General features: G+C 40.9%; 1 protein-coding gene across 1 annotated transcript in view; it reads left to right on the top strand.

The window, feature by feature from the left end:
• The first annotated feature begins 465 nt into the window (after window positions 1-465).
• LOC121424957 (netrin receptor unc-40-like) overlaps window positions 466-13,895 on the top strand; it is a 47,932-nt gene continuing 34,502 nt past the window's right edge. Inside the window, exon 1 of the mRNA XM_041620856.1 lies at window positions 466-764. Coding sequence (XP_041476790.1) covers window positions 680-764 — 85 coding nt within the window. The 5' untranslated portion in view covers window positions 466-679. The remainder of the gene's footprint in view (window positions 765-13,895) is intronic.

Below are 13,895 nucleotides of genomic sequence, written 5' to 3'. Positions count from 1 at the left end.
GTTGATTGTCGTTGGTAAAGTCGCTTGTAACTTACAAACAGTTTTGGCAAGCTAATATAATATTTGGTCCTATTTTCAAATATGAAGTTTTTGACATCAAGTATTGATATTTACTAACAAATCAAAACTATTTCTTCTTATTAAATAATAAATATATTGAATGAAACGACTGTTTCGACTCGGCGTACCACCGCGTCGCCGTAGACCAATGTGACTGCGGTATAATACAAACTATCGGTAAGTTTGAAGTCTGTTTCATTGGTGTAACTGTCTAAAACGTTTTAAGGAGAATTGCAACTTGTTCAGGCTTTCGTGCATGAGTAGATCTCTATTATGAAAGAGGTTCGATCGCTCGAGCTCGTCACAAAAGCATCAGCTCGTCCAGCACGCGTGAAAAAAAAAACAGGGCGCGTAAATGGGCGGAACGTCAGGTGATGACGTCGTCAGTGATCGCAAAAGGGACGTTCCACATACTATCAGAAGTCACGGACAGAATAAGCACAATAACAACAATAAATGTGTATTAACCACTATTTACATGGACTCACAGCAGGCCTTCGGCTCATAAAGAGTATGTTACTGAACGAGTTAACAAGCGTCTTGTCATCTTGCTCGTTGGCGAAGGATTGGTGTAGTTATGGTAATCATTATTTATCAATAGATATTGATTGGATTGAGAATGGACGCGCTAGGAGATAAGATAATCTTCTTCACACTCTTGGCCTTCAAAAGCACTTTGTTATGCAGCTTATTTTTCCAAATCGGTAAGTTTTATCGTTGATTTTTATTCAAGTTTATTTTTCAAGCTCTCTTCCCACGCGATGGTTTATTTTTCTTCTTTGTTTTTAAAACCTTAATGTTAATAGTATATAGTTTAACTATATATATACCTTCAGTCAAGGACGGAGGATTTTTTATGGGGGCAACAGAAAGAAGAAAAAGAAGTTTTCAAGAGTGCGACTGTGTCTTCTAACCACAAATGTGTTTTGATGATGGGGGCCGCGGGGGGGGGGGGTGAAGTCAGTCTCTCGTTGGTTACCTATTAAACCCCTATGAAAATACTTTGAAGCCACCCCTGTTTTCAGTTCTTGTGTACATAGCGTTACAAAATGAGTTAATTCCCAATTCGCTGTCATAGTCAAACGTGAAAATGGACTATTTTACATCGCACCTTTCCACTCAAATAAGTTGTTAAAAGCTCATTGAAATATAAAATACATCGGAGACAACTTTGATCAAGTGGATTATAATCTGCAAAATTATATAATGCTTAATCCAATGTTGTATAAACATTCATAAGCCTTATAGCACTGATTCAATGATTCATAATACCGCTGCATACTATTACATCGGCTTTGTTTCGGCTTCCCTGACCATGCAGATACTCCTCCAAGGAATTCCTTCCTATACGCGGTACCCATTTACTACACCTGGGTGGAGAATAAACCGGGCCATGTTTAAGGGGTTATAATTAAGGAATTCATTCATACATACAGGAAGACACATGATTAGTAGTCGTAGACGAATGCCATGCCAAAGGAGACGAGTACATGCTGCGCGATGGGATTCGAAGACTGAATCTTGATTGTGGCCCGAAATCGGGAGACCACTGAGCTACATTATGATCCACATACCTTATTCACATTTGCTCTTGGGCGGTCGTACGTCGAGTTAAAAACAGCCGTTTTAACGTTTTTTTTTTTGTAATAGCTACATATTTTTATAGGGGGTTTGAATAAAAATGAATATAACGGCTGTTTTCGACTCGCCGTATACGACCGCCGTAGAGCAAATGTGATATGAGGTATAAGACGTCTGTGATCTACATCCCCGGGTTTATACCCTCTGCCTTTTTAACCAGCTGGTTAACAATTTCTGTGGCTTGGAGTATGGGGTCAACGGAAACCGGGTAGAGTCATCTCGTTTTGCCTAGTTATATAGGCCTATTCCATACAACGCACATTTTAGAGGGAGGGGTGCACAGATAGACTATAGGCCAAACACCCCTCCCATCTCCCATTACGCCAGTAAATAATTGATGATGGTGATCAGAGGTTCAAGTAGGCCTAATCATATTTCAATACTCGTTAGAATTTCATGATTGACATCCCATTTCGTGATAACATTTGGAAAATGGCCAAAATAGACCATACGGTATTCGCCAGGGGCCAAGATATGCTTAAATCCGTATCCCTAAATGCAAAAGAGCTAATCTGATCCTTGATCACACTCTTAGAGTCAACCGCGTAGCCAAGAATTTCATTTTGGAGGGGGCGGTGAATGCACGCGAAGCGTGCCAACACTTACAGAGCGCGCGAAGCGCGCTCCCTAGGGGGTTTGTGCAGGGAGGGGGAGTTTCCCCTCCCGCACGAAGCACGAAGCTTTTGGTGTTTCATAAATTAAAATGAAGGGGAGCCATCTCTCTTGTCTCTAGAACCTATATCAGCTCCAATTCATTTGACGATTTTGAACCTTGTTTTCAAAAGTGATTGTGAACGCACAAAAAAATACAATGGAGGAAATCAAAATACTAATAACCACGCGCGAAGCGCGGAAGCTAAAGCGCTTTATCCATGGAAAGGGTCCCGAGAAAAGGGTATTCTCAAAGATATATCTTGGAAAGATCAGAATTGATTACTAGCAATTTAACTCGCAAAACAGAGGAGAAGAAATGTATTTGTCGGGACGAAGATGTATTATATACGAATGATGCAATTGCAGAAGTAAACAATAAAATCAAATAAAAAAAATCAAAGATATTCCTTCCTGCGCAGAGCAATGAAACGCTGAAATTTCAAAGGGCGGACGTTTCATAAAATGCAGATATCTTGTACCCCATCGGCTCTAATTCAATTGATTTTCTAAGATAATTGAACATAATTACAAGGAAAATAGTGCGCAAAAAGTTGAAACTTCTGTTAATTATTGAAAATATATAAAAAAGGATGCCTAATTTCTTTGACTTACCCTGAAGCGCTTCTTTTTTAATCAAAGAAACGTAAGTGTCATTCAAAATTTCAAACTGAGGGCGCAAAACAGGACAGGAGATGAATGTGCAGGGAAATGAATTTGATAAAAAATATTGTACTTTTTTATTCAATACGGCACGAATTTTATACCTTCCTCTTTTAAAATTAGGAACCTGTTTGCCCCAAAATTATAGTTGTTAATACCATGGTCACATTTGTTCTACGGCGGCCGTACGGCGAGTCGAAAACAGCCGTTTTATTCATTTTGACTCAAACCACCTATATGTAGTTAATGTGACAAAAAAATGTTAAAACGACTGTTTTCGACTCGCCGTACGGCCGCCGTAGAACAAATGTGACCATGGTATTAGTAATGAGCTGAAAAGCGGGATAAGTTAACTTCATGGAGGTGACGGCATAAACTGATATAAAGATTTTACCAGCCCGGAACCGACCCGACCAGAAGTTGCGCGATCAATAAAAAGAGGATATCTTCATATACTTCGGCCTAACTTTACTCTAAATCCATGCCCTATATACATTTGAACTTAAGTGACAAGAAACACATACAGCTGAGGTGGAAAAATAGGATTAGAGAAAGGGTGGGGGAAACAATGACGAACTTCAATATTGTCATTTAACCGCTTGCAGCGCGGAAGCAAAATTCATATAAAAATATAGAGCAAGAATGAAGTAGTTTCTCTTTTGAGAAAAAAAAGAATAACAAGGAAAAAAAACACACACAAAGTTACATTTTTTCCCTTTCCTCCCTTCCCTTTTCTCCCTTCCCTTTTCTCCTCTCCTCTCTTTTTTACTTTTTTTCTTTTTTAGGGACTTTTTTGGGGGGCGACCGCCCTCACTGCCCCGCCTGGCTACGCGCCTGCATTTAGAGTGAGACGATCAACTAGTAATTTTGGAGTGACATCTTTTGAGAGTGTATTATAACTTCTTCTGGAGTGAACAGTGTATATATGTATTTTTTTAGACATTTTCACTCCAGAAGGAGTGATAATGCACTTTCAAAGATGTAAATCCCACTCTGAAACAATTGGTTCCTCGTCTCAAATTGAGAGGAATGCGATTAGGGACCTGATTGGCTCTTTTGCGTTTAGAGTTTGAGGCGTATGAACCGGGGGCTTGGGAAAGTTAGCCACTCCCGGTCAAAAATGTGGGGAGTCATTAATGATTTCAAAAAGGGGCTTGCAATATCCCATTTTAAGGTTCGAATGATAAAGAGAATTGCATCTCGCGCTTCAACGCTATGTGAGAAACGTAACCTCTTCATGAATTTTTACGAATAATCCTTGAAATCTCCCCCTTTTTCAGAACGGCATCGATTTACTTTTATAGAAAAATCCTTAGAATATTGTTTTTTTATGGTCACTATATTAATATCGAATATGAGCTCGTGCTACATGATTGCATTATTGTTTGTAAGTTACGTATGGTATCCATGCTTACTATACAAGGTATTAAATGTAGGTTTGCATGGTGGAGTTTATAACGTGGAGAAGGTTTACGGTTCATCATGAGTAATATGAAGAAGGGAAGGAAGTACAGGCAGAAAGATTGAACTGGAAAGACAAGATAAGATGAAAAGAGAAAATTAGAACTATTCTTTTCTTTAAAGTGAGTGAAGTCCTGAAAAGGACTGTAAACCAGATTATAATTATGAGTGAAGAGTGGTCTCTCCTGAAGACGGACAGTCAACCTGCCCGAAACCTCGAGTAACCTCTCTTCACTTCATCCTGCTACTACTCAAACCATCGCTACTCAAGTCATATTCAGCTCAGCTCATCTGGTTTACAGTCCTTTTCAGGACTTCACTCACTTTCAAGAAAAGAATACTTCTAATTTCCTCTTTTCATCCCATCTCGTCTTTCCATTTCAATCTTTTTGCCTGTATTTCCTCCCCTTCTTCATATTACACATGGTGAACCGTAAACCTTCTCCATGTTAATAATATTAAATTTTCTTTTTTCCAGTTAAGTGTAAACACATCATGCACCTCGCGCTTCGCGCTCATGTTCTTTTTGTTTTGGTGAGATATGTGTCATGTTACTGAATTCAAATTATGCTGTATAATTTTCAGGTCAATATAACAAAAAATTTCTGCTCGTTCTTCGGGCTGGCACTATCTGTAAAATGAGACGGAGCTCTGTCCATGCAGTGGTGTATCTGGGACAAACGGCGCCCGGGGCAAGCACTAAGTAAGTTTTCTTTCATTTAGGTGGCTTTCGTTGAGTTACCTTTGACAGGAATCTCACGCGAACATAATATCAAGTCACAAACAAACACCAGTAAACATTGATAAACCCATTATCGATGAAAATCGAGTTGTTGATATTTTAATAAGGAACGTTTAAATCGACCCTTTTGAGGCATTCATACAGATAATATGCATCTCAGTAAATAAATCGACCTAATACGAGGGCGAATTGTGAGTCTTATTTTTTTAGTATGAAGATCTTAAGACTGATTATTCAAGCATTGTTTGTAAACATTAACATGATGTATAAACAATTAATGCGAGCGCGAAGCGCGAGTCTAAAAAAGTATTGACATCTAGACCTGCAATCGGGACTTTTTATGGAGAAGTAACTAAGAAATTAGGTCAAGCGGGAGTGGTGAACTGATTTTTTTTATATATATACTTGAAAGGGGGGAATTTTAAGGACAATTTGTAGGAATTCATGATCAGATACGTATATAATTATGATCGGCGTTAGGCGAGCGGGAACCGCGAGCTGATTATTTTTACATCCTCATCTTAAAAGAGACATTTTCGTGATTGTTCGTAAAGATTGATCAAGAGGATTTGTATCTCCCTTATCAAATAGGCGCGTGATGAAAAACTTTGACAATTAAACCAGAAAAATATGTATGTCAGAACTACAAATACCCAGACGCTTTCTGGAAAGTTGAAAATCTATTGCCAAAAGCCCTTCATGACAAAACAGCATTTGCCGAAAATCGGTGAATCAAAATAGCAGTGTCGTCCCCCAGGGGCCCGTTGCAGAAAGAGTTGCGTTTAAAAGCAAGTCAAAAAATCAAGCGCAAGTTCCAAATGCGCGCTGTTGATTGGTTGAAAATCAAGTTGCGCATGATTAACAAACGACATATTTGCAATTTTTCGTCTGCTCCGAATCTTAGGATGATTTTTCGATCAAGACCTCTAAGCTGTCTATTGGATTTGACTGGCATTTAGAATAGATTTATTATGTCTTATGTCTATTATGTCTTATCGATACCTTACAAAAACTCGCTATCGATATATCACCCAAACTGGAAAACTAATGTGCCGTTTTGGCTTATGTTGGGTAATCTTGATCGCATTTTTTTTTATTTGGGAGAATGCATGCACATTTCAGGGTAGCGCTATTTAAGGTGATTGATTCTTTATTATTTCTATTTCCATCTATCCCAAGTATTTTACCCTAATATTCCAGAGATACATTACAAATAGCGTGTAGAGATATCCTTCAATGTTATTGACGTCATTTATGTGTGTCCGGAATTCTGTGAATCGAGATAAAGACAGTTGACCACACAAAAATCCTCACCTTAAAATTTGTTTACCACTTTAAAGGAAACCAAAACCCAAGAAAAGAAGCAATCTAATTGGAAAGTGAAAAATGAGAGGAACAATTAAAAACAAGTTTCATCAAAATCGGTTATGAAATAAGCAAGTTATGGATGTTTAAAAAGTCTTGTTGAACTTTCTGTGGGGATCCTCAAACGTCGGTAACTTGCTTATTTCATAACCGATTTTGATGAAACTTTTTTTTAATTGTTCCACTTATTTTACTCTTTCTAATAAGATTGTTTCTCTTCTTTGGGTTTGGTTTCCTTTAATCTGAAGCATATTGGAATGCATATTCTGATCAGGGAGTTTTTGTGAAATGATGCTCAAAAATCAACAACTCGGTTTTCATCGAAAATGGGTTTATTAATGTTTACCGATGTGTGTTTTTGACTTGCTATTATGTTCGCGTGAGATTCCTGTCAAAACCAAACCCACCGAAAGGCGCCTAAATGAAAGAGAACTTACTGCCCTATTGTTATGATCGTATACACTGAGTGATTACTGGTTCTCTGCATGAGTTCTTTTTTAAAAACTTTTATATGAATGTTTTGGAATGCGAAATTGATAGAAAAAAAACTGTCATAAAAAATTCCAGCTCATCTCGTTCTATCAATAATAAAAGCAAAAGTGTGAAAAGGCTGTTGAACTCGACATGCTCATTTAATGATGACCCGATTGCAACCACTAACTAAGGTAAAAACCTTGTAAGGTATATATATATGTAAATATATATATATATATATATATATATATATATATATATGTATATATATATATATGTATATATATATATATGTATATATATATATATATATATGTATATATATATATATATATACATATATATATATACAGTGCGTCCCAGAAAAAAACGAAACCGAGATTTAGCGATGATATATCATAACTTAATGGATTTTAAAGACGGCTTGACGATTTAAAATGATTTATTAGCGGGCTAGCAAAATACACATTTTAGTTTGTTTTGATTTTGAAAGGGGGCGTGGTTGCCCGAGAAAGGGCTCGTGACCCGACCCGTAAAGGGCGGGGCAGCGCTTTTTGGCGCCCGCGCCAAAGAATTTGGGCACAATGCCAGACATTTGCCGCGGTTGAGCTATGCGCGGATAAAAGTGCGGGGAATGCTTCATTTTCGTTTTGGCTTTCAATGAAGAGAGATGACGGTGCATGTGTAAAGCGTGCTTACAAAATTTTTTGAAAATTTTCTTTCGGCACTGGCAACTAGGCCTAGGTGGCAGATATTTCGACATTTGTCTAGCTACCTATACCGGATATCTACACAAAGGATTCATACTTTTATTGGATTATACAGACGCTGATTTCAGTTTTTTACTGTCTTCAGACTTCAGCCTCAGGAATTGTTGCCGTAGAACTAAGACTAAGTTAGCTGTGCCGATTTGTGGACCTAAAAGATTCAGTTTGCAACTTCAGGATTGAATTTTTTCTTGGCGGTTCGCTTGATTGAACTTTGGAGGTGATTGCATCCAGGATTCATTGGACTTGGGCTGAGTGACGGAGCTTCGAGTCTAACTCTAGTTTCGCGAGTTGATCATGCCAAAGGTTAAGGCCAAGAAAATAACGACCGCAGGTGCGAGGAAGGGAGATGACACACCGAAGAGGAGGCCGGGTCGGCCGAGAGGTCCACGGGCGACGTCAACCCCCGCAAGTGTGGATCTGGGGCTGGGAGGCGGCAACAACGGGCCAGGAAGGAGCGGTGAGTTAAATCCCTCTCAGTCTCAAGTTGTCGATGTTGATGAAAAAAGTGGTAGGCCTAGGTCTAAAGTTGGTGATAAAATGGCAGAGCTAGATCTAGATCTAGTGGGGCGGGAAGGCCAGGCGCCCGTGGGCAGATCTATTGCTTGGCATGAGATAGTAGCTCAGGAGTCGGATACCGGTAGCTCGGGGCAGGCTCAGCCAGCAGTTTCAGTGCCGGCGCGGTCGGCAGGGGTAGCCGAAGATCTAGGCCTAGATCTAGTGGAGGTCGGTGTTGAGAGATCTGAGCCCCAGGCGCCTAGGCTTTCTGCCGTGTTGGGGGCACCGGAACCATTTATTAGCGCATGCGACCCACTAGGTGTGGAAGTGGCTATCTCACTGAAGGAAAAAATTTGGGCAAGTGAATATATAGATTTGGGAGTGCTCCTTAAGCATAATAATGCACGTGATGAGTTTGGGGCCTTGAGTGTAGGTGACACCACTTTGAGTTTGTGTCAATCGGGATCTGGTCTTGGTTTGCAACTTCAACCTCAATCAAAGGCTAAGAAAATCATGTCGGTAGAGCAGTGGACTTCGGTGTTTCTAGTATTTGCCTCAATTTACGCTGAGAAGCACATTGAAAGGAGCAGGGAGCTCATGAAATATATGGATTTGATAAGGCATGCAGCCCGTGCGTTTGCAGGTTATGGCTGGCGTGACTATGACACTCAGTTTAGGAGCAAGCAGGCGCGTTTACCCGGGCGATCCTGGGCGAGCGTCGACGCCGAGTTGTGGTTGATGCTGGTGGCCTCTAATGGTCCGCGGCAGCGCCACAATTTACCCCATGCCCCTCGCCATCAGTTCTACAGAGGGGAGTACGGCGCGAGAAAATCTTTTCCCTTCGGAGGAAAGGGACCCGGAGCCAATGGCACACCCAGCCGAGGCGTGTGCTTTGCCTTTAATAGAGGCAAGTGCATGCGAGGCAAAGCTTGCATCTATGAGCACAAGTGTTCCCGCTGCCAGGCGACAGGTCATGGGGCTAAGCAGTGTAGCCAAGGGCGGGCCGGTTCCAGTCCCGCTGGCAGTAAATAGGTCTACGGCTAGTGCGGTGTCGTCTATTGCTCCGACCCCTATTAAGTTAGCACGTTTGGTGCCCATGTTAGCTACTTATCCTAATCAGGAGCATGCTCAGTGCTTGTATAATGGTTTTAAGTTTGGTTTTTCATTACATTTTGAAGGGGACAGGGTCCCATTGGTTGTTAAAAACCTGAAATCAGCATTCGAACACATGGATACGTTGAAAAAGAAATTGAGGGATGAAATAGACTTAGGTAGGATAGTTGGGCCTTTTGTTGTTCCTCCCTTCGAGAATATGAGGTGTTCACCAGTGGGGTTGGTGCCCAAAAAGGCCCCAGGGGAGTTCCGTATGATTCAACATTTATCGGCACCCAGGGGAAATTCAGTTAATGATGGCATACCGGAGGGGCAGTGTACAGTAACATATTCGTCCTTTGATTCGGCGGTAGATATTGTGACGCAATTGGGGCGGGGTGCCCTTATGGGAAAGACTGACATTAAGTCAGCTTTCAGGCTCTTGCCTGTTCACCCAAAAGATTTTGAGTTGCTTGGGATGTATATAGATGGTCGTTACTATTTTGATCGTTGTTTGCCGATGGGCTGCGCAGTTTCTTGTTCCACTTTTGAATGTTTTAGTACTTTTTTAGAGTTTTGCGCGAGAAAAGTTGCGAAGTCGCAAAATATTGTCCATTATTTGGATGATTTCTTTTTTGCAGGCGGCCCTGCCTCGGAGGATTGCAGGCGGGCAATGCATTGTTTTGAAGCAATTTGCGAACGATTTGGGGTGCCCATAGCGCGAGAAAAAACGGAAGGCCCGACCACACAGTTGTCATATCTTGGGCTGGTAATAGATAGCGTTTCTCAGCAGGTTCGGGTACCGGAGGACAAAATTGAGAAATTAGTAGGGAAATTAAATTGGGCGGTACAGAAACAAAAAATTTCCCTAAGAGACATTCAGTCGATTGTAGGTAGTCTAAGCTTTGTATGTAAGGCAATTGCTCCAGGGCGAGCATTCATGAGACGGCTCATTGACTTAACTAAGAGCGTTAAGCGTCCTTTTCACATGGTTAGGTTGACGAGAGGGGCTAAGGCTGACTTGCGGGTTTGGTTGGAGTTCTTGGCACATTTTAATGGTCAAGTTTTCTTCCGGGCTCCAGGCTGGTTTGGAAGCGAGGAAATTCAGTTTTTCACTGATGCGGCGGCTGGCATTGGTTTTGGAATTTTCTTTGGAGGCAGGTGGGCTCAATCCAGGTGGCCTGCTGATTTCCAGGCCGGTAGGAGGTCTATAGCTTTTTTAGAGCTATTCCCTATTTGGGTAGGCTTGGAGATTTGGGGCATGGAGCTAAAGGACAAGAATATATTGTTTAATTGTGATAATCAGGCCGTGGTGGCAGTACTTAACAAGCAGTCGGCGCTATGCCCTGATATTATGGTTTTGGTGAGGAAGGTGGTGATTATATGTTTAAGCAATAATATAGTGTTGAGGGCTAGGCATGTACATGGATGTGATAATGGTATAGCTGATGCACTATCTCGATTTCAGATGCCGAGGTTCCATGCGTTAGCACGGGGGCCGCCCGGGAGGGCGTGGAGGTTCCAGTCCGTCTTTGGAAGAGCTGGCTATCGAGAGAAGTCGACTGCTGATGGCTTCTAGGGCAGCTCGAACACACACAACTTACTCTATTGCCTTGGGGGCATACGTGAAATTTTGTAAAGTGTACGGATACGACCCCCAGCTACCCCCTAATGTAGAATGGGTGGCGCAGTTCATTTCTTATTTATCCTTTATGGGATATGCAGGGTCTACTATTCAAACATACATATCTGGGTTGGCATTTTATATGAGTTCATCTGGGCTAAAGGATGTGACCAAGAGTTTTGTGATTACAAGGTTAATTGAAGGGTGTAGGCGAAGTACTTTGAGAAGAGATGCTAGGCATCCAATCACATTGTCTGTGTTAAATAGAATGCTCGCCTACTTGAGGCATGTTTGTGGTAGTCATTACGATGTTTTGATGTACTCTGCTGCTTTTTCAGTGGCATTTTATGGTTTGTTGAGAGTTAGTGAGTTGACAGTAGAGTCCAGGCATAGATGTGAGTCTATTCTGCAGCACACAGATGTTAGGGTCACTGGCGATGCACCGCATCGCAGGGTGGAATTATTCCTAAGGAAGTCAAAGACTGACCAGCGGGGAAATGGGTGCACCATTTCGATACCAGAGTTGGGGACAGTTAGCTGCCCTGTGATGGCGGTTATTCGTTATTTAGAAATCCGCCCAAAGAATGGTGGAGCCTTCTTTTGTTCATATGGTGCTCTCCCGCTAACTAGGCGTGAATTTGGAAACATGATAAAACGATGTTTGACATACGGGGATATGCCGGCGGCAATGTTTTCATCGCATTCCTTTCGTATTGGGGCGGCTACGACCGCTGCCATGGCCGGTTGCTCGGATGAGGAAATCCAACGCATGGGGCGTTGGGTTTCGAGTGCACATCGGAGATATATAAGACTCGACATGGTTAAGTAAAAAAATAAACAAAAAAAAAAAAAAAAAAGAACGAAAATATATATGAAATGATGATTTTAGGTTATTTGACATTTTGACCAAAATCAGGTGTAAGTTATCTTCCAATAATGTCACAACGCGTTTACTTTACACGAGGACATGTGCTTTAATCAAAGCCGTGGCCGATGGGTTGTTGGATATTTGGGTGTATAATTCTCAATATATCTGCTTACATGGTATTGTTTTATTTTATTCAGCCCTATTCAGAAGCAGGGTGGTATGTTCAGTGCCAAGAGGCTTGTTTACAAAGGAGCCCTTGTTACAGTATACATTATACATTATACATTATGCATCATATATTATACATTATACATTATACTTTATTACATTCTTTATACAAAATGAAGAAAGAGATGGTACTATATTGATGGGAATGTGTTTATACGTTATACATTATACATTATACCTTATACATTTTACATTATACATTATACCTTATACATTTTACATTATACATTATACATTATTATAAATTGATTGGAATGTGCTCAGACATTATACATTATACATTATTATATATTGGTTGGAATGTGTTTATACATTATACATTATTACATTATACAAAAGGAAGAAAGGGATAGTACTATATTGATTGGAAGGTGTTTGGAGCATCAGATTGATCATAACGACCCCCCCCCCCCCCCTGTACATGTTGATATCAATATACATGTATCATCAAAATAACTCTGGGCTTAATATTGAATGAGTAAGTGCGGGTTTAATGATATCACACAATTACGAGCATTCTGCTTTTTAGAGAGAATGTTACAACGGTATAATGACGTGTTTAATATCAATGCTTTCAGGATTAAGGGGAGGGGTCAAAAATGTGATTACATACATTGTATCTTGGAGGGGAAAACCCCGTGATGAAGGGGTGGTGAAGGGTAGCAGACCTTTCAGGGGGAAATTTTCATACTTCAAAATTCTGCCCAGCCCTCTTTTCTTGTTTTCTATTACAGGACCTGTGGTGTGGATCATAGGGGACTCGATAGTGTTTTGGGCACATCGCAGGGCGAAGAACACCGGCGAGGCTGACCTTGGACTTGGAACGTCGGTCCGCTGGTTGGGGAAAAGGGGGCTACGAATTGAAGGGGTAAGCGATTGGTTAGATAAGATGGGTCGGAGTGAACCAAAGCCTTCAGTAGTAGTATTGCATGTAGGAACGAATGACATTGAGGCACTGTCCAAGAAGAAGCTGGCTAGTTTGACGTATAGACTTTTTGACGCCAATAAGGACAAATTTCAAATAGTGTGGTCGGACATTTTGGAGAGGGTTTGGTACCCCGCTGGCTGTACAGGAGATCAAGGTAAATTGGACTTAAAGAGAAGGGCGGCCAATAGGTACGCCAAGGCTTTAGCTGCAAGATTTCATGGTAAAGCCATACCGCATCCATCAATATCCCATAATGACATTTCGCTGTACAGAACTGATGGCCTACATCTGGCCGATGAAGGGTTGGGCAGATTTATCAGTGAGTTAAAAGTTGGTCTTTCATATCTTCGTTGAGTATGTATTTATACATTTTACCTTAGTCGCTCCGGCGTGACCGACTCCAGACCGTCCGATCCGATAGTATGAATAAGGGTTTTGGCTGGTCTGGAGCCGGTTTCACCAGTGTGTCTATGCTTTCATAATGTATCATTTGTTGTTATTTAGCTGCTCATGCATTTACGTTCAATGTATGCATGCATTAAATCATGTTGGGGTCAGTTATGGATAACCTAGATATACATTGTAATGGAGGAATGAGCAATGTTCCCTGGTACCCCCCCCCCCCACCTGGTAAAAGCACTAAGGATGATAACGTTGGTGAATACTAGTAGAATGATCCTGTAATGGTTGCTAAGATTTATTGAATATCTTGGTAGATACGAGTAAAATTTTGACGTGTTTGTTGGCGGTCGATCATATATAAATAAATTATATATTCTCGTTTGGCGGTAATTTGGCAATTAGGCCACCTGAAACACGTATTTTCCAAGAAT

Source organism: Lytechinus variegatus, chromosome 12 (genome assembly GCF_018143015.1).
Source record: "Lytechinus variegatus isolate NC3 chromosome 12, Lvar_3.0, whole genome shotgun sequence".
NCBI lineage: Eukaryota > Metazoa > Echinodermata > Echinoidea > Temnopleuroida > Toxopneustidae > Lytechinus > Lytechinus variegatus.
The sequence above is the reverse complement of the archived record's forward strand: the minus strand, read 5'-3'. Positions and strand labels throughout refer to the sequence as shown.